The sequence below is a fragment of the Phoxinus phoxinus genome (genome assembly GCF_949152265.1).
Source record: "Phoxinus phoxinus genome assembly, chromosome: 10".
NCBI classification, from domain to species: Eukaryota; Metazoa; Chordata; class Actinopteri; order Cypriniformes; family Leuciscidae; genus Phoxinus; species Phoxinus phoxinus.
In genome coordinates, this window is record NC_136885.1 from 4,397,538 (window position 1) to 4,423,193 (window position 25,656).

Consider the following 25,656-nt stretch of genomic DNA (forward strand, 5'->3'; position numbering starts at 1 on the left):
AGAGCAACAGAGTGAAGTTTGATCTCTTTTCAAAGACGACACTTGGAAGATTATTGCTGAAGTGAATTTTTTATATTTTTTTTTACTTTAAAAAAAGTTCCAGAATTTTACATTTATTATGAAAAAGAGTGCAAAAATACTATTTTCAATTTTATGTGAAATATATATTTTCAAAAACACATTTTACTCTAAACCTGTGAGAAAATCAAAGCCATGCATCTAAACAGGTTTGAAATCTAAATTTTAAAAAATTAGCTTTCAGTGAGAGTGTTTGGCTGCAGTACCAAACGCTTCCACTAGAGGAAATTCATCTCCCATTCATTTTTGATTGCTTAAACTCCAGGAGAGTATTTAGTATTTATTATTAACATTTTAAAATGGCTCTTTTTTATATATATTTGAATGTTTTATTTGTACCTTTGATGGCAAAGCTGAATTTCCAGCAGCCATTGCTGCAGTCTTCAGTGTCACATATGCTGATTATCAGTGTATCATTGGAAACCGAGAGACATTTTTCAGGATTCTTTGATACATAGAACGTCCAAAAATAGTTCCAAATTTGCAATGGAATTTTCTAGTATCAAAGCCTTTACTTTTGTTCAGTTTAATGCATCCTTGATAAATAAAAGTATTAATTTCTTTAAAATAATAATAATAAGGGATGCACAATATATCGGCACCATATCGGTATCAGCCGATATATGTTAATTTTAATGTTATTGTTATCGGCCTGATAAGAAATTTTAACCGATATATTAAAGCCGATAAATAATGTATTATCTCCTTCAGCTGAGACTCTTCAGATGCGCTCTGTTCAACATTATGATTTTGAATTGCTTGAAATATGATTGAAATCACTTCAAAAAGTAAAATACAGTTCAAGTGCAGTGCAAGTCAGTCATATAAGCTACATAAAATGATAAAGAAAACATAATTGTGTGCTTGAGACATGGCTTTTAATGGAGAGTTTTGTTTTTCAAACAGTTATCAGTTTCTCAAAACGTAATATAAATATTTTTATTTAGATTTATCGGCCAATATACCGGTTATCGGCTTTCAAGTATAAAGTACTATCGGTATCGGACAAAATTTTCATATCGGTGCATACCTAATAATAATAATACAAATTTACTGACCCCAATCTTTTTAACACATTACATCATATTAACTGTAAATCAGTCCCTCCAGAAAAACGCGGAGTTTTTTTGCGATTGTTGCGGGCAAAAATCCTTGATTATGCGGCACATTTTCGTAAAAAATGCGATGGAATATGCGGGATATGAAATTGGGGGAACTTGCAAAAACTGCGGTTTGATGAAAAACAGAAAAAAAATGTTTTCCCCCACACCCTATTCACTAGGCTACTACTTTAATGTAAAGAGTAATTTCTTATTACTTCCTATGATAAGCAAGCATACTACCTCACATAAAGTGCTGGGAATATTTAAGTTCTCATCTTGTTTTATTTCAGACCTTAATAAACACATGGCTCAAACTTACAAAACATTGATGAGTTGAACAAGTTCTGTAGCTTTACAAAATGAATATGCTACAACTTCTGTAAAAATGACAAAGTGGCAAAGTGGTTGTCCAGCGTCGACTTCCGCCTGTGGTCCAACACACAGTTGCACGGAGTGCAAAATAATCTGCCCCCACTGTCATGTGACACACTGGGAAACTGCTTTGCGCGGTCTTTTGCGCTTATGTTTGTTGGCAAATGAGAATGATTTGCGAGCTTCATCATGGTTTCATCAGCATCGCGGGGTTTGCAGCTTTTCAATGATGTCGCGCAATTACGTCACTTCATAACGTTCCCATGGCAACAGGGCAAATGGCTGCGCTTGTGTGAAGTAAACGCAACATTTTTCAACTTTCTACTAAGATATATGTGACTTTTTGCAACGAAAATATTTTGCGCGCCGAAATCTGCATTTGAAAAAATGCGCCCCCCGCATAAATATGCGGACTTTGGCTGATTTTGCATTGAATCATGCGATCGCATAATCACGTTTTTCTGGAGGGACTGGTAAATGACGTAATAGCTTGGCATGTGCCGTGTTCAGTGCTGCTGCTCGTGATCGTGACGGGCAGGCTCAGGTAGAACATCTCTCAGGGTGATCTGCTCGAAGGACTCGGCCTATTAATAGAAATGACGAATAGAGATCCTTTCACACGCCCTCTGACTATTCATATCCCATGCACACGCCTTGAGCACTGAGCAGCCCATCAGTAATGCAGCGCTTCAGCATTCAGCGACACACAGCCCGGGGTTATGCTTTCTCAACTATTATGTTTATGTAGGCGGCACATCGCATACCAACATAACCAGTTCCTTCATGATGAGTGATGTGCTTTCCTGCAGATCTGCTCCTGTGCCCTCAAAACGCCATGTGTTTTATTGCTGTCAACTAATGCGCTTTTATTTCTTACATGTTCATCTTTCTTTAGTGTAATGTTGCTGTTTGAGCATGAAAACGCTCTGCAAAGTCACACAGTTCTTCTCTATATCAGTGTCAGTGTTTCTGAACTCCTGAAACGCCTCCATTGTAGTCTTGAGTTTCTTCCGGGAACGAACACGTCACAATATTCCTCATTATAATAATTAATGCGCAGAATAAAGGGGCGGGGCCTGGTTGAGTTAGTTAGTAGTGTGTTAAACTGGCGGTTATGGAAAGGGGCGGGACATTTCCCAAACACACTCAAATCCCTCGACCAATCACAAGCTCCAGCCGACCAATCAGAGCACAGTGGGCTTCACAGGGGGAGGGGCTTCATAGAGACAGGAACTAAACAGAGCGTTACTGACAGACTGGGAAGAGAGGAGATTAAACAATGGAGAATATGAGGAACATAATGTGTTTATTGCATGAAAACCTGTTCTAGTAGAGGCCGAAAAACAACATCAATAATTTGTAAAAGGGTAAAATATGGCTTCTTTAAGTGGATCATGTTGAGAATTACAGATACAAATACAATTGTTCATTTTTGTGGGGAAAAAATATTGGTTGAAAATTGTGGTAAAGATTTTGGTTATATTGCTCATCTCTAAGGTAGTTTGAACGGGGAGCTGCTAGAAAGTCAACACATAATGCTTTAATTCATTCAAATACCTACATTGATATAATTATAATAACTAAACAGAGCGTTACTGACAGACTGGGAAGGGAGGAGATTAAACAATGGAGAATATGAGGAAAATAATGAACATTCAAGCAGGAAAACCTGTTCCAGGAGAGCCCAAAAACAACATCAAGGAGGGCGTAATACAGCCTCTGTAAATGCAACTAAAATAATCATGCGTTTATAGCCAAATAAGAAGACGTATGCTATTATTCTAACCGTAGACCACATGTATTTGAAGTAAAAGATAAGAAAGAAAAGGAAAAGTGCTGTTTTTTTGGTCTCCTCCTCACAGATCTGTCTTGCGTTAAAAGCATGGTTTGGTTGAGACTCTGATGGCCCCTGTCCCGCTCTTCATGACCGTCACGCTCACACACGCGGCAGGACTCCTCGCTCTCATCGGTGGATGAAAGGAGACACCTAGTGCTCAGAGAAGAGAGTGTGTGTGTGTGTGTGTGTGCTGATGATTAAAGCAGACTGGAGAATCTGCCACGCACAGATCGGTGAGGGATTTTTATGTCCCTCTCTGTGAAGGAAACATCAAGTATGACAGCAGGTCGCGTCTCTCAGACGGGGGAGCTTCTGAAACCCCTCGGCCTCCTGGGACGGCCTGAAAGATTTAGCTCATTAATTTCTATTGTTTGCGCTTTCAACTATTTTTAACTTCTCTCTCCGGTGAGGATGTCACTGTTCAGTGCTGGACAAAAGGGCTTTGTTGTCTTGTCTGCACAATTAAGACAACCAAACGCTCAGTTGTTCTGTGAAAGCTTGTGGACGGAGAGCACTTCCAGGAAACTGCAGGAATGCACTCGCGTTTAATACATTTGATCACGTTTAATAGAATTATTTAATCATATAAATATGTTAGATATCAAATATTTTCATATATATTTTCAGATATCAAATATCATCCAACTTCCCCTTTTTTCCTTTCCTTTCCTTTCCTTTCCTTTCCTTTCCTTTCCTTTCCTTTCCTTTCCTTTCCTTTCCTTTTGTTAGATATCAAATATTTTTGCATCATCCAACTCCCCCTTTCCTTTCCTTTCTTTACACATTTTTCCTGTTAAATTACTTTCTTTTCCTTTTTCAACCCTACATTCCATTTCCTTTCTTTTTCACTTTCCCTTCCATTCATTCTGTGTTTCCCCATTCTTTTGTCCATTTAATTTAATTTATTTATCACCTTTCCTTTCCTTTTCATTTCCTTTACATTTCCCCATTTATTTTCCTTTCTTTTTCCTTTTCATTTCAGTTTCTTTTTTCATTCCCTTTCTTGGTTTTCTTATTCCTGTTAAATGCCCTTCTTTTCCCAATTTCCTTTACTTTCTCTTTTTTGTTTCTTTTTTATGTTTCCTTTTAATTTCCAATTTCCCCCTAAGCTTTATTTCCTTTCTTTTCCTTTCCTTTCCTTTCCTTTCCTTTCCTTTCCTTTCCTTTCCTTTCCTCCCCTCCTTTTCCTGTTAAATTACTTCCCTTTCCACATTTACTTTGTTCCTTTTTGCTTTCTTTTTCCTGTTTCCTTTTTATTTACCATTTCCCCTTTTCGTTTTCCTGTAAATTTTTAACATATTTTTCCCCATTTCCTTGACTTTCTTTTCCTGTTCACTTTCCTTTTCCTGTTTTCATTTCCCCATTATTTCCCCCATACCTTCCCACTACCTTTTCTCTTTCCTTTTCCCTTTCCTCTGTAACAAAACTGATAGCATGTTTTTTTTGTTTTTTTTTTTTTTTTTTTTTTTTAAGAATACAGAGAACTGGCATACATTTTGAAGTATTTTCCAAATAAACATATTCTGGAATAAACATTGCCAAAGCTGAGAAAATGACCATGTGTCAATGGGAATGAAAGAGATTTGAGTGTGATTTTAAATGCTCTGTTAATGTCCCTGTCAAACTAGCCGTATTAAGACTCGTAAAGTCGTTGTCTCCGCAATGACCCTGCATGTGCTGAGCCATTCCTCATACAGACTTTTTTTACCGATCCTGAGCGTGATTTGAGAATCAGAGGTCATTGTGTCTGTGATGTCCACAGGCCGCTCGCTCAGATCTGGTCACGTCTCAGTATCTGCATCACCCAGAGGTGTGTGTGTGTGTGTGTGTCGGTGTGGTATGGCTACTGTCTGCTTGTGTTAAGGCCGAGTAATGGCTAATCAGCGCTGTCTGCCACGGCCGGTGGAAAGCACCCGGGCTTCTGCTTAATAATCTCTCTTCAGCTGGCCTTAATCAGCCTTGATCAGAGAGCCGATGCACTGCCATCTTGAATCCACCCTCTGAACGTGAGCGCCTGGCCCAGCCTCACTTTAACTTACGCTCAGAAAGCACAGCATTAATACTCTGTGACACCTCAAAGCAAACCTTAGCGTTTCAATTAGAGGCTCGCGGTGCCCTGGAGAACGTTTGCCACTCCTCTCCATCTCAAACACACTCTCGCATGCATTTCAGCCGGTATTGCTCTTGTTTACCTTCTTATTTGTTGTGATTACTGATTTTTCAGGATGATTCATTTTCAGCTGCTGGCGAGTATAGAAAATAGGTTATGTTTAGAGAAACTAAAACAGAGCTGCTTTACATTTTGACCTTATTGCATTACAAGTGAACAAACCATATATTTGTCAAATCCAGACCTATGTTCTCTTCTGGCGTCAGGGAGACATCCAACAGCTTCAAGGTTAAACTTCATCCAGCTCGGTTATCTTCAAACCTTTGATTTTGTTAATGGTTTACAATAAGGTACAATGTATGATCATTTATAATAATCATCTAAATTTTGCATCACTGGAACACTTTCATGCCATTGCTTTTTCTTCTATAGAGCACACAAGATTACATTTGAAGAATATTCAGTGGTTTTTGGCCATATTAGGAAAGTCAGTGGGATCCAAAGCTTTCAATCTCCAAAAAATAATGTAATTTGTATTTAATTTGTTATATTTTTTGTAAATTTAACCCTTTCAAATCGACCACCTAACCCGAGACCAAGTCGAGACCAACACCATTGTGTTGAGACCCAAGACATGACCAAGACCAGCACTCCTCTAACTCATTGAAAAGCATCTACTGTCTGAGAAATGTCTTATATTTAATTAATAAATACAGTTAGGATAATAAGACACTATAGAGCTGCTACCAATCAAACCACTAACAATCAAATTCACATTTGTGTTGCAGAGGTGGCACAGAAGTTGCATCTGAATTGGTACCACCGCATAAATAGTGTTCAGATTATTTTTTTAAATAACATTTTGAATATAGAAATGTGATGGAAAAATTAAATGAATGGTCTTTTAAATATGAAACTGAAATCAAAACACTTGAGTGAGTCACGTAATAATAATAATAATAATAATAATTTTTTCAACCCAATTTCATTTATTTCAACCCATTTATTCAAAGCAGCTGATTCATTTTATAACGAAACACGTTGCCGAAATAGCAAAAATAAATGTAAAATTGATGTCACTTAATATTAACTTCTTGTTTATTGAATGTTTGTATAAAATCAACATCACATTTGCTATCGTGCTTGTATTCGTTAAACGTCTCTCTTGCTCTTGTGATATTGCTTGATTATATCCTGTTATATAATAAACAAGATCTCATACAAGTACGTTTTTGCAATCATAACTTGAATTTTGTGGTAATTTATATAAATTTTGAGCATTTTTGAGACAATCCTGCATTGATTTCGAACCCGGCACCACAGTAACAAAATAAATCACATTATAAATAAGTTATTGATTGCATTTTAAGCAGTACGTTTTAAATCAAATCAAATGAATGATGTAAACAAATAAATCAGACAATTTTCAGGCAATTTAGGGATATCCTCTCAGTTGTAGTCTTGGGATAAAACCCTGAGTCTGAGACCAAGACAAGGCCGAGAACAAATGCAGTCGGGACAAATTTAGTTTTTCAGTGAACAAATACTTTTATGATGTCAATCAATATCTGTGATTTAAACAGACTTGCGTAGGAACATTATTTAGTATTTTACATCAGTTGCTTTGGCACATACATTTGGTGGTATGATGTGAACATTTACATTTACATTTATGCATTTGGCAGACGCTTTTATCCAAAGCGACTTACATTGCATTTCAAGCTACACATTATCAATTCTTGCTTTCCCTGGGAATCAAACCCATGACCTTGGCGTTGCAAGCGCCAATGCTCTACTGTTTGAGCTACAGGAAGGCTTTTTAGGTTTATAGTTTTTTAGTTTATAGTTTATAGTTTTATAGTCTTTCAAGAACACATTTAGGTTTACCCAGTTACCTTTCAACCCTCTGAAAAACCTCATGTGTCCTGCAAGAAAAAAACATTTGTGGGTCAATCTTAAATCTCTCCAGATCTTGAAGCTTTTGCCATGTGAAAAGCCATTGATTCTCAGCAATCTCCAAATAAGCGCTCTGCTCACCTTAGCAATAGTACAGGTATTGACATAGATGTCACAAATCAATTTGATTCTGATTCACGAACTCCTGATTGGATTCTGTTGTGATTTCGATTTGATTCGACTCAATATCGTTTAGTTTGATTATACATCAGGAACTGTGCATGTCAATTTATCTTAAAGGGGACCTATTATGCCTATTTTCACAAGATGTAACATAGTCTGATGTCCCCAGAGTGTTGTGAAGGTTTTAGCTCAAAATACCCCACAGATCATTTTTGTACACCATGTTTAAATATGTAATGTTTGTTGCATGTTTTTGGGGCTCAGAAAAACGCACCGTTTTAGTGTGTCTCCTTTAAATGCTAATGAGCTGCTGGTCCACGGCACAGGGGGCGGAGCCTAACCAGCTCGCGCTCAGTGAACAATCTCAACTCACGGAAAGATGATAATATCAAAACAGAAACTCACAGTAACAGTGTTCATGCTGTATGGAGTTGGAACAGGTATAGTTTAGTTTAATTACGGTTATAACCTATGTGTCATTGATTCATAAATAATGAATAAAAATGGCTGATTGCTCTAAGTGTTGGGCCGGGAGTCGATGTCCTTATTTGGCAGTTCCGCTGCAAATACTGTGACGTTATTGTTAAAAAAAAAAACGTAATAGAGAATAGAAAAATCAGAACAGATTGCAAAATATCACCAAAACAGAAAATAAAGAAAGCACCTGAAGAGGATAATTTCAACTTTTCTGTACTTCTGAACACTCCAAATATACAACAAGATGCATTTAAGGGCTAAAAAAGTGGATTTAGCATGATATGTCCCCTTTAAGGACATCAATCTCTCAACTAATGCTGTAATCTCTACAGTAAACCCTGTCAGTTCTATCATAGTAAAGCTTAAAATTAGTTAAAATTCATTTTTTTTATATAATAACCAACACTCTAACATTATACAAATGTTTAAATTAGACATTAGTGGTTTTTAATCATCTTTTTTTGTAGTTCAGTTTGTTGATGAACTATAAACAAGCAGTGGCTGTAAAAAAAAAGCCTATTTTATGGCAGATTTATTCAAACATACAATAAATGAAACATCACTAAAAGGTTAAGTAATATTTTAATAAATGTATAATACAGTCTTTATATTCATCAAAAATGCTCTTCTCTAAAGTTATCTCTTCTAGTTACTTGACACTGTTGTATTATTAACGTATTTTCATTTCTGAAACACAGACTACATGAGACGTGCTATATTTCACTAAGTTGCACTGTATCTTTTTATGTCCATTCATGTTTATTTGGTGCTATAACTAGTAGTAAAGAGGAAGAGATGATCGGTTCACGTGCCAAAACAACATTTATTATTTGTATTTCATTATACAATACACTAAATTAAAAGCTGAGACTAAGCGTTGGGATTATTGGATGGTAGTTGTGCTGGGAAATAATGTTTAGTGAAGTTTTGCACTGAAAACAGCACAGACTAAAATATTAATTCTTGGGATTTAAGAATCAATATTGGTGCATCAAAGTGAAGAGCGATTAAAAACTATATTTATTGTAATAAATAGTCAACCCAGCCATACTTAGCAACCACAATCAATGCCGTAGCAACCATCCTGAACACCCTAGCAACCAGATAGAAATCTCCAAATAACCACTCAGCTCTGATTCTGATGCCTTAGCAACCATTCAAACATCACATTATTGTTATCCTATTATCCTATTCGAGTTTTGCACGGACGAGCACCTGTTCAGACAATGTAGATTTCATACATTTGAAATGGCCTCGTGCTGGTAAAGGGCATAAATTGTGCGCTGGTGATGTTTTGAAATTACACATGGCATGATATGACAATGATACAAAATGACATAATCGCTTCTTGAAATCTCACATCAGGATGTATAATTTAGCACTTTCGACTTCTTATAGGGACCTGCATCTGAATTTAGAAAAAGGCTTGAAAGATGATGTTCCTCCTGAACGCTGCTGCTATGCCACATTAAAACAGAGAGCGGCTCTCTCATTATAGCGCTGATCGAATCCAGAGATCCACAGAGACCAGCGGATTGGACAACCAAATTGACCTAGAGAAGAACAGAAATGGCAAAAGAGCTTTTTTGGAGCTGCATTTCTTATGAAGGAGCAATTCATTAAAGCAGTGTGATGATCAGTGGTAAGCCATGAGATGTTTATCTCCATACGACAGGACGGTATTTTTACACCGTCATTATGTGATAAATGGAAGTAGCTTGATAAGGAAAGGCAGTGAACGTCATTATTAAGGACTTTTACATTCAATCAGCATATTGATCTCCAAACACACAGATAATAACACTCATTAACAGTGAGTAAGTGGCCTCTAGAATTTAATTGGCCGCCCCAGGTGCCACTCCAGAATTCTGAACACTGATTGGCCGTTCGTTCCTGAAGGCAATTCTGAGGAAAATGTAACGTTACGTGAGGTTTTATTGATGTCTTTTCGAGGTTAAAACGCTGATTGAGCGATTACATGAGGCATGGTATATTTCAGTAAGTTGTACTGTATCTTTAAATACACCTTCTGATGTTCATTCATGTTTATTTGGTGCTGTAACTACTCGATCTATACAATCCCATTCCCACACGAAATCTGAGGTCTGGTGATAAGAGACTTCTCTCTGTCCCCTGATCACAATTAAAGCATAGAGGAGATAAAGCCTTTGCTATCGCCGGCGCTAGGCTGTGGAACAGCCTTCAGGCGTATATATCAGATCGGCACAGTCCTTAAAGCTACAATATGTAAGATTTGTGTAATAAAAGATCCAAAAATCACTTGCACAGTGTGATATATTTCCTGCAGTTGTATACTTACAATATACCAAAAGTTCCCAAAGATTTTTAATTTCAGAGAAATTCCCACTTTAAATAATGTCTCGTCCCTGTTCAATGACGTAATATCCGCTTTATCCCTGGTTTCTGCTCGTACTGCCATAGTAACCATGGCGATAGACGTGGACAACAGAGTTACGTCTAGCGGCGCGCTCACCCTGTTGTTGTTTCGTTCAAACATTATGGATCATGGCAAGCAGACTTTGGGACAAAAGGAGAACTAAAACTAGGATCAATATCAGCGTGGCGTACACGACAAACTTTGACTCGACAGAGACGCTCTTACATGTATTTTATTAGACTGGTGAGCAAATGTACATAAAACTAATCAATGTTATATAGCTCAACATGATGAAATGTTAGAATATAATCTGTGTTATTCTAATGTTGATCTAGCTTACTGTTAGTCTCATATAGCCAACAAACTAACACAGAATAACATTATGACTTTCAACACACTCAAATGCAGTTTAGTGTGATAGTGTAGAGCGAGTGAACAGCGCTGCGTTACCTCACACGTTTCATTCATCTAATAAACTGACCTGTGTGAGTATTATTTCTGCACTTAGCGGTAAGTTAGTTCGGTAGAATGAAATGTACTCACTCCTTTATATGCGCGGGACTCGCGTGTGGCGCTGATATATGTCTCTTATTAGCAATCGCGCCCTGCTTCACACCACAGTCATGATAAACACAGCAATGTATTCACTCGTACATTCTTTAGTCATACATTCACTCATACATTATATTATTTAAACTACCTTTGGATTATTGTGTAAATATTGTGTTGTTGGATTATTGTGTAAATATTGTGTTGTATGAATATGTTTACCGTATATCAGAGCACAATGGCACTATAATCTGATAGCATCACCGTACCATGGTGCCAGCACAGTGTTTTTCTCGACCGTGGAGACTGCAGCGAGACAGATGTTGGTGTATTTGGTATTCTGTGTGTGTTGAAGAGGGACAGACGTGTGTGTAATGGGCTGTTGTCAGCGGCACTGAGGCCTTGTTGCTGTTGACCTGCATTTAGACTCCGGCAGGGTGAGATCAAGCGTCTGATGGTGCCAGCGCAGGTCACGACCTCTATCGGCTGTCAACACAACACACATCTCAATCACACTCCTCTGACGGCACTGCTGCAGGGATTCACTTCTGTCTGCACGCATGAGTATTAGTTTGAAAGTCATTTATCATTTCTACACCAAATGGAAAGTCTCCTGTCGAGAAAACTGGAAGTACCGGCCCAGAGTTACGCTATTGATTGATCCTATTGGCTGCATCTGAAATCTGTGGAAGCTTGTGTCCGCCACAGAATTAAACATTTTAAAAGATAATTGCGACTTTATTTCTCAGAATTAAGTCAGAATTGCATGATATAAAGTCGCAATTGCGGGAAAAAAAGTCAGAATTGCGAGTTTAATTCTAATATCATGCAATTCTGACTTTATAACACACAATTGCGACTCAATATCACGCAATTCTGAGTATATTTCCTGATTGCGTGTTATAAAATCAGAATTGCATGACAAGTCGCAATTGCGAGAAAAAGTCAGAATTGCGAGTTTAATTATATCATCACATGATTCTGACTTTATAACTCGCAATTGCGACTTTATATCACGCAATTCTGAGATGTAAACCTGCAATTGTGAGTTGAAAAAAGTAAAAAAAGTAGCAATTACCTTTTTTATTTTTTAATCTGTGGTGGAAACAAGCTTCCATAGAAATCACGTACCGGTACTTCCCATAATATCAAAAATTTATAAATTTATATATTAAAATTATAAATTATAAAAAAAAATGAACTGCCTAAATCAATTTCCTCAGCTGTCCCGAGAGACATTGTAAATCAAGACATTATTATCTTAGCAGCATTAACAACAAAATCATTACACAAACTGTGAATAAATTATTACTGCGAATAAATGATCATTTGCATGAGTACAGAATTCAGTCAGTGAGCGTTTTCAGTGTTAACACTTCTGACAGCGCTGCAAAAAAGACATATATAAAGAGTATAACTAAATATAATGGTGCAATCTACACACTTCATCCATTTTCACATTTCCTTTTGTATTTATTTTAATTCTGCAGGGGCAATTTTTTGACCCACATCTTGGATTTTCGGGGCATTTTTGTTAATTCATGCTAATTCATTTCTCATATGGGATCTCTGTGTAACAATGAATATATTTTATGATATGATTGTAAATATGGTTTTATTATTAATATGGTGATTATCTCTAAGGTGGACACACAACTTAATAAATTACATGTCATGTCAACAAATGGAAAAGTCAGCCAGCTATGTATTATTTATATCAGTTATTGTGCCTTTCGGCCAGACCGCAAAAACCATAATTGTACACATTCTTCAATTAATCAAAAACTGTTGATTTAATTAAAAACATTTAGACCTTTTCTGTAAGTTTATCGATTTTCATTTGTTTGCTGTATAAATTATTTTAAATCATTAAATATTATATCAAATGAGTGTAGAATCAACTTTCCATTGCTGCCCGGGATCTTGTCGAGAATGTCCATGTGCATAATGAAATGTTTAGGAAACTGCTGTGTTCAGTTTCTGTGCCATCTAGTGGTTTAGAGGAGAATACAATCAAAGGTTACACTTTATTCCTATAGTCCACTTTAGATGTTCGACTAACTATAAGTAACTTTGCAACTACATGTCAGCTAACTGTCATTAGAGTATTAGATGACTGTCTTCTTAATATCTGCACACACTTTATTTTGATGCTCCCCAACAGACATTATACTACTACTCTACATCTACTGGATATAAAGTGTAACTAAATCGAATGCACCGTTTACCCCGGTGCGCCTTTATCCCCAGCGTAACCTCTCCACTCCAGACTAGTGTGTGTTTCCTGATGTGTGATGTTGTGTGTGCCACAGGTGCAGCGCTCCAGAAACAAGCAGATGAGGGAGATGTTTCCCGACGGCTTCGGGATCCATCACGCCGGGATGTTACGGCAGGACCGAACACTCATGGAGAACATGTTTTCCAGAGGATACATAAAGATTCTGGTGTGCACCGCCACGCTGGCCTGGGGTGTTAACTTACCCGCTCACGCAGTCATCATCAAGGTCAGAACACATCGCTGCTGGCGTGTGTGTGTGTGTGTGTGTAATGCTGCATTATTAAAGTGGCCATGTTATTATTTTCAGCTATTACCTTTCATGTAGTGTGTTTATAGCTGTTTGTAAATATAAAATGTCTGCAAAGATCAAGATACATTTTTGACAAAAAAAAATAGTTTTTGTCCATCAAAAGAAAGAAGTGATTCTGAACTGCTTGAAACGAGTCGTCAGTAATTCCAGTCTTACTTTCCGCACGGACCTATGTAGGACTGTATCAAATTAGCATATTGGTCTCTATTGGTCAACCAATCACAACAGACTGGGCCATCTGACCAATCAGAGCAGAGTAGACCAATCACAACAGACTGGGCCATCTGACCAATCAGAGCAGAGTAGACCAATCACAACAGACTGGGCCATCTGACCAATCAGAGCAGAGTAGACCAATCACTACAGTCTGAGCCATCTGACCAATCAGAGCAGAGTAGACCAATCACAACAGACTGGGCCATCTGACCAATCAGAGCAGAGTAGACCAATCACAACAGACTGGGCCATCTGACCAATCAGAGCAGAGTAGACCAATCACAACAGACTGGGCCATCTGACCAATCAGAGCAGAGTAGACCAATCACAACAGACTGGGCCATCTGACCAATCAGAGCAGAGTAGACCAATCACTACAGTCTGAGCCATCTGACCAATCAGAGCAGAGTAGACCAATCACAACAGACTGGGCCATCTGACCAATCAGAGCAGAGTAGACCAATCACAACAGACTGGGCCATCTGACCAATCAGCACAGAGCAGCTTTTAAAAAGAGAGATTGAATCCCTTTATCGAATCGTTTCAGAGACTGTGACAAAAGAGATGAGTCTGTATTGTATATTGTGAGAAAATAAAGTGTTTTTGCCCTTGGCTGCATGCAAACCTGTTGAAGGAGACTCCAAAACAAAATGCAGATCCTTTAAATAAGCATAATAGGGGCATTTTAACCATAATTCTGGAATCTTGAGAATGCGCTTCGAATGATTCCTGTCTGATATCAGGGCACTAATATCTATGATGCCAAGCGTGGAGCGCTGGTGGATCTGGGCATCCTGGACGTGATGCAGATCTTCGGTCGGGCCGGTCGGCCACAGTTTGACAAGTACGGTGAGGGAACCATCATCACGACCCATGAGAAGCTGAGCCATTACCTGACGCTCCTGACCCAGCAGAACCCCATCGAGAGCCAGTTCCAGCAGAGCCTATCCGACAACCTCAACGCTGAGGTACAGCCACACACACACACTGCTAACCTCAACTCTGAGGTACAGCCACACACACACACTGCTAACCTCAACGCTGAGGTACAGACACACACACACACTGCTAACCTCAACGCTGAGGTACAGCCACACACACACACTGCTAAACTCAACGCTGAGGTACAGACACACACACTGCCAACCTCAACGCTGAGGTACAGCCACACACACACACTGCTAACCTCAACGCTGAGGTACAGACACACACACACACTGCTAACCTCAACGCTGAGGTACAGCCACACACACACACTGCTAACCTCAACGCTGAGGTACAGACACACACACTGCCAACCTCAACGCTGAGGTACAGCCACACACACACACTGCTAACCTCAACGCTGAGGTACAGCCACACACACACACTGCTAACCTCAACGCTGAGGTACAGCCACACACACACACTGCTAACCTCAACGCTGAGGTACAGACACACACACTGCCAACCTCAACGCTGAGGTACAGCCACATACACACACTGCTAACCTCAACGCTGAGGTACAGCCACACACACACACTGCTAACCTCAACGCTGAGGTACAGCCACACACACTGCCAACCTCAACTCTGAGGTACAGCCACACACACACACTGCTAACCTCAACGCTGAGGTACAGCCACAAACACTGCCAACCTCAACGCTGAGGTACAGACACACACACTGCCAACCTCAACGCTGGGGTACAGACACACACACTGCCAACCTCAACGCTGGGGTACAGACACACACACTGCTAACCTCAACGCTGAGGTACAGACACACACACTGCCAACCTCAACGCTGAGGTACAGACACACACACTGCCAACCTCAACGCTGAGGTACAGCCACACAAACACTGCCAACCTCAACGCTGAGGTACAGACACACACACTGCTAACCTCAACGCTGAGGTACAGACACACACACTGCCAACCTCAACGCTGAGGTACAGCCACACACACTGCTAACCTCAACGCTGAGGTACAGCCACACACACACTGCCAACCTCAACGCTGAGGGACAGACACACACACTGCCAACCTCAACGCTGAGGTACAGCCACACACACTGACAACCTTAACGCTGAGGTACAGCCACACACACTGCTAACCTCAACGCTGAGGTACAGCCACACACACTGCTAACCTCAACGCTGAGGTACAGCCACACACACTGCCAACCTCAACGCTGAGGTACAGCCACACACACTGCTAACCTCAACGCTGAGGTACAGCCACACACACTGCTAACCTCAACGCTGAGGTACAGCCACACACACACACTGCCAACCTCAACGCTGAGGTACAGCCACACACACACACTGCCAACCTCAATGCCGAGGTACAGCCACACACACTGCTAACCTCAACGCTGAGGTACAGCCACACACACTGCCAACCTCAACGCTGAGGTACAGCCACACACACACTGCCAACCTCAACGCTGAGGTACAGACACACACACTGACAACCTCAACGCTGAGGTACAGCCACACACACTGCCAACCTCAACTCTGAGGTACAGACACACACACTGACAACCTCAACGCTGAGGTACAGCCACACACACTGCCAACCTCAACTCTGAGGTACAGACACACACACTGACAACCTCAACGCTGAGGTACAGCCACACACACTGACAACCTCAACGCTGAGGTACAGACACACACACTGACAACCTCAATGCTGAGGTACAGCCACACACACTGCCAACCTCAACGCTGAGGTACAGCCACACACACACACACTGCCAACCTCAACGCTGAGGTACTGCCAAATTACCCCATGATTTACTCACCCTGAAGCCATCATGGGTGTATATGACATTCTTCTTTCAGACAAATACAATTGGAGTTAATATTAAAAAAATGTCCTGCCTCTTCAAAGCTTGATAATGCCAGTGAATGGGTTTCTGTCTTTGGAAGTCCATCAAAGCGCATCTATTCATGATTAAAGTGCTCGACACGGCTCTCCAGGGGGTAATAAAGGTCTTCTGAAGTGAAGCGATGCTTTAGTGTAAGAAAAATATCCATATTTTAAACTTTATCGACTAAAATAACTAGCAGACGGCCGTATGCAAGTCGACTTGCGCCAAACGAGTAACCCATGACCCGACGCACATGTGTAACGGTGTAATAAATGTAGGCGCTGACAGTGACGTGTTTTTGTTCTCAGCTGCAATTTGTTTAAGGCCAACAGTTGTAAACATTTTACAAATAAATGAAAAGCCTGTTTAAAAGTCATTGTTACAATAATGTGTTTATTCCTAGATCAAGCTGCCTCATTCTTTCGGTTTTATGATCACATGACCTTGAGAATAACTTATTTTTTAAATACTGTAAATGGTAGATTATAAAGCTATATATTTTATGCTGATATATGTTATTTCTAAAGTGTTAAAAAGGAAAAAAAAAACATTAACAACGTGAGGATACAAACTGAGGATTTTGTGAACCATCCACTTATACTATATATATATATATATATATATATATATATATGTGTGTGTGTGTGTGTGTGTGTATAATGACAGAAGCACAACAAAATTATTACAATTAAAATGAATCTAATGAATCTGAAAATAAACTATTAATAAAAATGTAATATTAGATTATATAAATCATCTCCTACAATAGAATCACAAATTATTCTAAGACTAAAACCCAAACTCAGGCTGTCTTTTTGTCTCTAAATTGTATTTATTTTATTTGTCACTGAATTTAGTTTGCACTGAACAAGGAGTTTCACTTTACTTTTTGTTTGTTTGCAAAAGTATATATATATATATATATATTATTTTATTTATTTTTTTGGCAAAATATTTGACTGCTAGAATGTGTCTATAATTTAATGAATGTTAAGCTTTGAAAATAATGAAATGAGCTTAATGAACTCATCAAGATGTTTATGATAGTATAAGGAAAGGGCTGTTCCTGACTCTGCCACATGATGGCAGCATCTGCAAGCGTTTTCCAACAGAAACCCATGATCAGTTCACCCACAGATGGCGCAGTGACACCAGACATCAGTCGAATATCAGATTAAAATCAGTTCTGCATGTATTACGACTGTGTCTGTGCATGGCATATCAATTATCATATTATATCCAAGATCTCAATCACATAGTTAGTAATATTAAACACAACCCACACCTCTAGAAAACATTAGGATTTGATTTAAAGTGCTTGAAATGTGATGCTTGCTTATTGTTGGTTGTTTTGTGCAGATCGCTCTAGGGACGGTCACTAATGTTGATGAAGCCGTCCGGTGGTTGAGTTACACGTATCTGTACGTGCGAATGAGAGCCAATCCTCTGGTTTACGGGATCAACCACAAGGCCTGTCAGGTGCTCATGCTCTCATAATCTGCTCTTCATATTCTCAGTAGATAAAGATTTCGCCGGTTTTCAGTTTTCATTTATATTTTCGGTGTAAAAATATATTTATATTAGTTATAATATACAGATGAAACTCAAAAAATTAAAATATCGTCCAAAAAAGTTCAGTAATTCAACTTAAAGAGTGAAACTAATATATTATATAGACTCATTACATGCGAAGTGAGATATCTCAAGCCTTTATTTGTTATAATTTAGATTTTTGACAGCTTATGAAAACCTTTTCACAATATTCTAATTTTGAATTTGGGGTTTTCATAAGCTGTACGCCATAATCATCAAAATTATAACAAATAAAGTCTTGAAATATCTCACTTTGCATGTAATGAGTCTATATAATATATTAGTTTCACTTTTTAAGTTGAATTACTGAACTTTTTTGCACGATATTCTAATTTTTATTTTATTTAATATTCTAATATTAATATATTAGGTATACAGTTATATTTTCCTCTCTTGTTATAGTTTATGATGTTAAATGGTCTGTTGCCAATAGTTGATTATAAGTGTGGTGTTGTTCAGATGGACCCGCAGCTGGAGCTCTACAGGAAGGAGTTAGTGGTGGAGTCGGGCAGAAAGCTGGATAAAGCTCGCATGATCCGCTTCGACGAGAGGACGGGTTATTTTGCGTCCACAGATCTTGGCCGGACAGCCAGTCATTTCTACATAAAGTACAACACTATGGAGGTGAGATGTGTATAGAGCGAGCCATGCAGTATTTCATGACGGTGAACTTGGCAAAAAACGAACACGACATTTCAAAAAGACAAATTATTGCTTTAGTCCACAATTTAAAATCTATGACACTGAGTCTTTTATTCAGCAAGGACACGTTAAATTAATCAAAAGTGACAGTGAATAAAGTTATAATATTACAAAAGATTTATGTTTCAAATAAATTATGTGCTTTTGAACTTTCTATTCATCAAATAAATCTGAAAAAAATGTATAATGTTTTCCACAAAAATATTGCGCAGCACAACTGTTTGCAACATTAATAATAATCAGAAATGTTTCTTAAACATCAAATCAGCAGATTAGCATTATTATTATTTTATTCAGCAAGGATGCATTAAATTGATCAAACGTGACAGTAAAGACATTTATAATATTACAAAAGATTTCTATTTCAAATAGAAGTCTGTTCTTAGAACGTTCTATTCATCAAAGTATCCTAACAAAAGATAAATACATTTATAATTTTGCACAAAAATATTGCGCAGCACAAATGATACTAATCATAAATGTTTCTTGAGCATCAAGTCATCATATTAGACTGATTTCTGAAGGATCATGTGACACTGAAGACTGGAGTAATGATGCTGAAAATTCAGCTTTGATTGGCTTAATGTTTATTAAATACATATTTGACTATTTAATATTCTTTCTTTACGTTCCACAGACTTTCAATGAGCTTTTCAGCGCGCAGAAGACCGAAGCAGATATCCTGAGCATCGTTTCAAAAGCTGAAGAGTTTGAGCAGATCAAGGTGAGAGGTCGAGGTCCACACACACACAGACAAGTCTTTAGTAACGGGTAACCGAGGTGTGTGTGTGACAGTGAGGTGTGTGTGTGTGTGTGTGTGACGCACAGGTCCGGGACGAGGAGATGGAGGAGCTGGAGAAGATGCTGTGTGATTTCTGTGAGCTTCCAGCGGCTGGAGGAGTGGAGAACGGTTACGGGAAGATAAACATCCTCCTCCAGACGTACATCGGGCGCGGGGAAGTGGACAGTTTCTCCCTCATCTCTGACCTGTCTTATGTAGCGCAGGTGAGACTGAACACTGCAGCTTCAGCTTCATTATATGTGACCCCGGACCACAAAACCCAGTCTGGAGCCGCACGGGTATATCTATGGCAATAGCCAACTATACATTGTGTGGGTCAAAATTATAGATTTTTATTTTATGCCAAAAATCATGAGGATATTAAGATCATGTTCCATGAAGATATTTAGTAAATGTCCTACCGTAAATATATAAAACATGCATTTTTGTGAGTGAAAGCAGCACAATCGTGAACATAAATGCACAACTTTAAAGGAGATTTTCTCAATGTTTCGATTTTTTTTTGCATCTTCAGATTCCAGATTTTCAATAGTTGTGTCTCGGCCAAATAGTGACATTCCTAACAAACCACACATCAATGGAAAGCTGATATATAAATCTGAATTTAATAAAAATGACCCTTATGGCTGGTTTTGTGGTCCAGGGTCACATATGCGCTTTAAAAGTGGCTTACACATTGAGAAATCAGTGGAATCGTTAAACCTGCCAAATCATATGCAACTGCACATCAATTATGGGAGATTGTGTTTAGAGTCGTGTCTGAAATAATCACATAATGCTTCTTCAATTCTGACTAAATTTCATCATGTCAATGGGAATCGGCGCAATGAAGAATTTTCCCTGGCGGAGAAGCTTATTTATGCGAGTCGAGTTAAATTTTGGTGGATTTTGTAAAGTAACTGAAGATCCACAATGGACGAGATGCTCATTCAGCAAATTTTGCGAAACACTTCAATATTATAAAAAAAAATATCTGACAATGTTTGTCATTATTCGTTGTAATTTGTCACATTCGGTCCTGCTTTCTTTTGTCCTCCAAATTTGCTGAGTATATATGAACCCATCTTAATATATATATACATGAAAAATCAATTAATTTAGCACTAGGTTTTAAAGGAATATTTCTTATTACTTACTTTCTTCTCTAAAACACAGGCAGTGCTCATGCTGCTCTTTTCCACGCAATGAAAACTGATGGCGACACCGTTGAGTACCAGAAAGGACGAATAAGAGTTCGAGTTACACTTAATTTTCCTTTTTCAAGGACATTCGTCTAGAAATGTAAAGCGCGCAGTGATACACAATAAACCACAGCACAACATTTGACGAGAGATGCAGCGATGTATCGGCCGATTAAAAGCTATTATTTTGCGTTATCGGCCAATTGTTTAAAAACAGCTGATTATATTCTGTCTATCAAACGTGTGCGGAAAAACGTGTCCGACTGCAACTCACACTGTCTGTGAAGAAAATAACAATAACACATTAAAGTGACAATAACACATTAACAGATAAAAACGGCAACATAAAAGCAGGCTGTATTTGACCCTCTGATCACCCGTAGTTCAAGCCAGGGTTGCCAGATCTATTTTTTCCCCTACGTCAAACATTATTTGAAGCTCCTCCCATCCAATAATCACAAATAGCTCTGTACTCTGTTACTTCTGATAAGAAAACAATTCTCAGCTTTCAAATTATGTCCATTTTATCAAGACATTCAAACAATAAATGGCGTTTTAACTCTTAACTGTGATGGATCTCTGTAGCGCCTCAGTTCATGCAGCAGCGCGAGTCTTTTCTTTCACTTCAAATCATATCTAGAAAAACATGCATGAATATCATAAGCTTATTTACTGTAAATTATATATGTATTTTTTAATAAATTTGCCATGAAGAAGTGTTTATAAAAACTACCTTATGTGCAATTAGTTGTATACAAACATTTCTGCTTTTATTTGAGTAAATATTATATCTGGAAATAAATAGCAGTTGAATATAATAACCCTGTTGTTAATTTTAACCTCTAATATTATAGTGTACAAAATGAGAGGGTTCGCTGGATAGTTTCCAGCATTATTTGGGAGAGTTTTTTTTTTTTCCTTAAGAAAAATCAAACTATCGGCATCACCAAATATCATTCTGAATATTAGACATTTAGTATCGGTGCATATCTACATTTGACACATCACCAAAAATAAAAAGCACCATTATTAAAGTGGTCATTACGACACCATTTCACTAAAAAGCTTCAAATCCAACGATATGACGGTTCTTCTGTGATCGTGGCACGTTTATAAAAGCGTTGACTTGAACTCAAGTGTGGATGAAATTGGAGAGCTGCAGAGATGAATGTGTTTATAGTGATGTCTATTTCCATTGCCGTTGTATGGAAAAGATCCATGAAAAAAAAAAAAACACGCATGCTTCAAGCAACACGAGGACTAAATTGTGAGAGTAATTGTGAGTGCAGTATTCAGTGTTTATGTGACGGCGAGGTTAGGATGTGATGCTCTGTGGAAGACATCTATCCATGATATCTGCCGTTCCCTTACAACAGCTTCCATGTGCTCAGATACTGGAAATCTCTGGGAGAAATTCCCTCTTTGCTCCTAATCCGGCTGATTTCAGATGTGCAGCTGGGATCCGGCAGTGGGAGGCATTTCCGTGTCAAACGTCTGTTGATTTTAAATCCAGACCTTCTCTGATGCTCGGGTCTGAGATATCTCTCTTCATGGGTTCTAGAAGTACATGTTTAGATACACACACACACACACACACACACAATGATTCTGTGGATGGTTTTTGCATCTGTTCAGGGATCTTCCCGTCGCTCAGCTGAAGACTGAACAGACTCGGTTCTGAGCGAATGGTTCTTTGGAGCCAGTTATTTTTTATTATACCATGGTCTTGGTGAATACTCGATTCTGATTGGCTGCAGGGTGTCCATTAAAAAGTGATGTAGGACACCTAGTAAAGGAGTTCTAAAACCGTTAGATTTCGATTGTAAAACTGATTAAAATATAAACTAATGTTTTAAAAATGTGTTATTTGGCAAGTGAACATGGTATAAGCGGGTTAATGCCCGACGAGGTGTCCATTGTCAGGTATTAATGGACTTCGGCGGAGGCTAAAGTTGTCGGACGGTTCACGCCTCGCCGTCGTCCATTAATACCTGACAATGGACACCTCGTCGGGCATTAACCCTTACATGATTCAGTCGAACTGATTCCCCAAGCATTTGTAAATCGACTGAGTATAAATAAGAGGTTAAGTGACTTGCGCTAGGCAATATAGCACAGAAAAAAATTATATATCATTTATGTTTTTGCTCTTTCCCCACCTATGAAAGATTTACCGCCATTTATGACGTTTCCTTGCCTTTGACGACTGTTTTGATCATCGTTCTTAATCCGATCTGAAGTCTTTGACAAAAAAAAATATTTTTCTCAGCTTTTTGTTCAACGTTTTTTTTTTGCTTGTTTGTTTGTTTGTTTATTTGTTTATGAAACTTTTTTTTTAAGCAAAGACTTTTTTTTCTCTGAAGACTCTGTTCTTTTTTCTCTGTTCTTGTACATATTCATACAACAAAATATTCCAGGGATCATGAAAGTTTTGTGAATATGATAAATGCGGGTGCAACTTTTTTTAGTAAACACTGTCAGAGAAAGAGTTCATCATCTTTCTGTGTTTCAGGGTTTCAGGGATATTCAAAATCATAATATATTTATGGATGTGCTCTTTTTTTTTTTACCAGTAGAAACAGAATTTGGACCACAATTTCAGCAACTAATGCAATAAGTATTAAGATAAAAAAACTATAATAATAATCTGAAGATATTCCAGATGCTGTAAATATATAATTTCCAAATATTTTCTTCTGGAACCAATTATAATGAGATGTCTATTAAATTGACAGCATTAAGGTGTGGGTCGCATAAGTGAAGTTTTGCAGGCAAAAAAAAAAAAAAGGTTAATTGTCAATAGTGTATCAAAGCATGAAACACAACTCACACTAAAGTCACTTTCAAACCAAGCCGTTTGGAGAATCTGCAGCTCGAGTCCGACACACAAACATGTGAAAGTCGCCAACTCGCTGGATTCCTTTTGAAATGACTGGATTTCGGTCATGAAAATTCGCTGAAGAACAGAAAATGTTGGTCCACCTTTAAACTGGAAAACATAAATACCCCTAAAATACACATATGTATAAATTTGAGGTCCAAAACTTATGTCGCACTTGAACCGTAAATACACACACATTTTTTTATTATTATTTATTGATCAAATCTAGTAATTTAAAGGTAAATATAAAATACAAAATAAAATAAGCTTTCTGGACAAAAAAAAAATGAAGGATAGTTTTAGGGCTTCGGGTCATTTTGACCCGCGAGGGAAGGATGAAGGTTAAGTAGTGATGATAGCAAACTGTTTCCTCAAGCATTCACAACACTATTGTGTAATTAAATCTTTAAAAACTCTCCAAACGAAAGTTTAACTACAGTTAAAGAGTTGTTCACCTCTGACCGCACAACCCTAAAGATTCCCAATGCTCTGCAACAGATCAGTCCACAAACCTCATTTGAAGTGTAAAACTGTGTCTGTGCTTGGAGTGGCTCTGCTGGGTTGCTCTCGTGGCCTGTTAAACATCAGCATCTGGGTCAGCAGGTGTTTGTCCTCGCGCTCGTTCATTTCTGCTCAATCCATCAGTGACACACCAGATCGGTCCATCATAGCAGTGAGATCTATGAGTGAACGTGCACCTTATAGATCAAAGTAATGTAGGCTTCTCTAAGCCATCTGAGCATAACTCACGCTCGACCCATCAAACACACAGACGCTGCGCTCTGATCTACACCGACAGCAGTCAGAGCAAACACACATTAGTTATTCCACAAAATGTGTTCTAGATAATCAACTAAATTTAAAAGAGCCCTTTAAAAAGCTGTATCCCATAAGAAGAGAATTGTATATGACAAATCTGTTTAAAATGACGCTCTCCCGTCAGACAAGCTGTTTATAGGGTTGTCCACTGCCAAGTATCCGTCATTGAGTTCCTCAAACCTCTCACTTTATTTCAGTATCCCTTATTAAAGGATTAGTTCACTTCAGAATTAAAAATTCCTGATAATTTGCTCTCCCCCACGTCGTCCAAGATGTCCATGCCTTCCTTTCTTTCTTCAGTCGAAAAGATATTAAGGATTTTGAGGAAAACACTCCAGAATTTTTCTCCATATAATCAATGGCAACCAACGGGTTGAAGGTCCAAATGTGAGTTTCAGTGCAGCTTCAAAGTCTCTTCACGACCCCAGCCGAGGAATAAGAGTCTTATATGATTCTGTACATATTTTTTAATCTTTGTAAGTATATCATCAACCTCTCCAGGGACTGCAGGCGGAAATTAGCATTTTTTGCTATAACCTGGCACATGACATCTCTTCTTTCTTAGATTAATGTTTTTTGTGCATTGTCCCTGATCAAAAACAAAACAAAACAAAAATCCAGCGAAACGATCGGCCATTTTCTAAAAAAGCATAACTCACACTCGACCCATCAAACACACAGATGCTGCGCTCTGATGTCACGATTATATACAATTATATACTTTTAACCACAAATGCCCGTTGTTTACTATATCTGAGATGCGTTACGTCATCACGTTGGAGAGGCCATGCGTGACATTATTAAACATCCAGGATATGCCCACGTAAAGACCATTTTAAACAATAAATGACACAAATACATATAAATATGTGTTATTCAACATACAGTAAATTTGAACGGTCCTCCTACTCCAAACTTGTAAACTCTGGGTCGGTACTTCCCCACATTCGAGTGTTAATGAAAAATAATGCATAAAGCTAGAATAAAACTGTTTTGTGTATTTGTTTAAAAGCAGA

At 38.3% G+C, this 25,656-nt stretch overlaps 1 protein-coding gene across 1 annotated transcript in view; it reads left to right on the forward strand.

The window, feature by feature from the left end:
• ascc3 (activating signal cointegrator 1 complex subunit 3) overlaps positions 1-25,656 on the forward strand; it is a 264,538-nt gene that overhangs the window by 160,830 nt on the left and 78,052 nt on the right. Inside the window, exons 15-20 of the mRNA XM_079626050.1 lie at positions 13,316-13,507; positions 14,551-14,775; positions 18,022-18,141; positions 18,715-18,879; positions 19,595-19,681; positions 19,786-19,962. Coding sequence (XP_079482176.1) covers positions 13,316-13,507; positions 14,551-14,775; positions 18,022-18,141; positions 18,715-18,879; positions 19,595-19,681; positions 19,786-19,962 — 966 coding nt within the window. The remainder of the gene's footprint in view (positions 1-13,315; positions 13,508-14,550; positions 14,776-18,021; positions 18,142-18,714; positions 18,880-19,594; positions 19,682-19,785; positions 19,963-25,656) is intronic.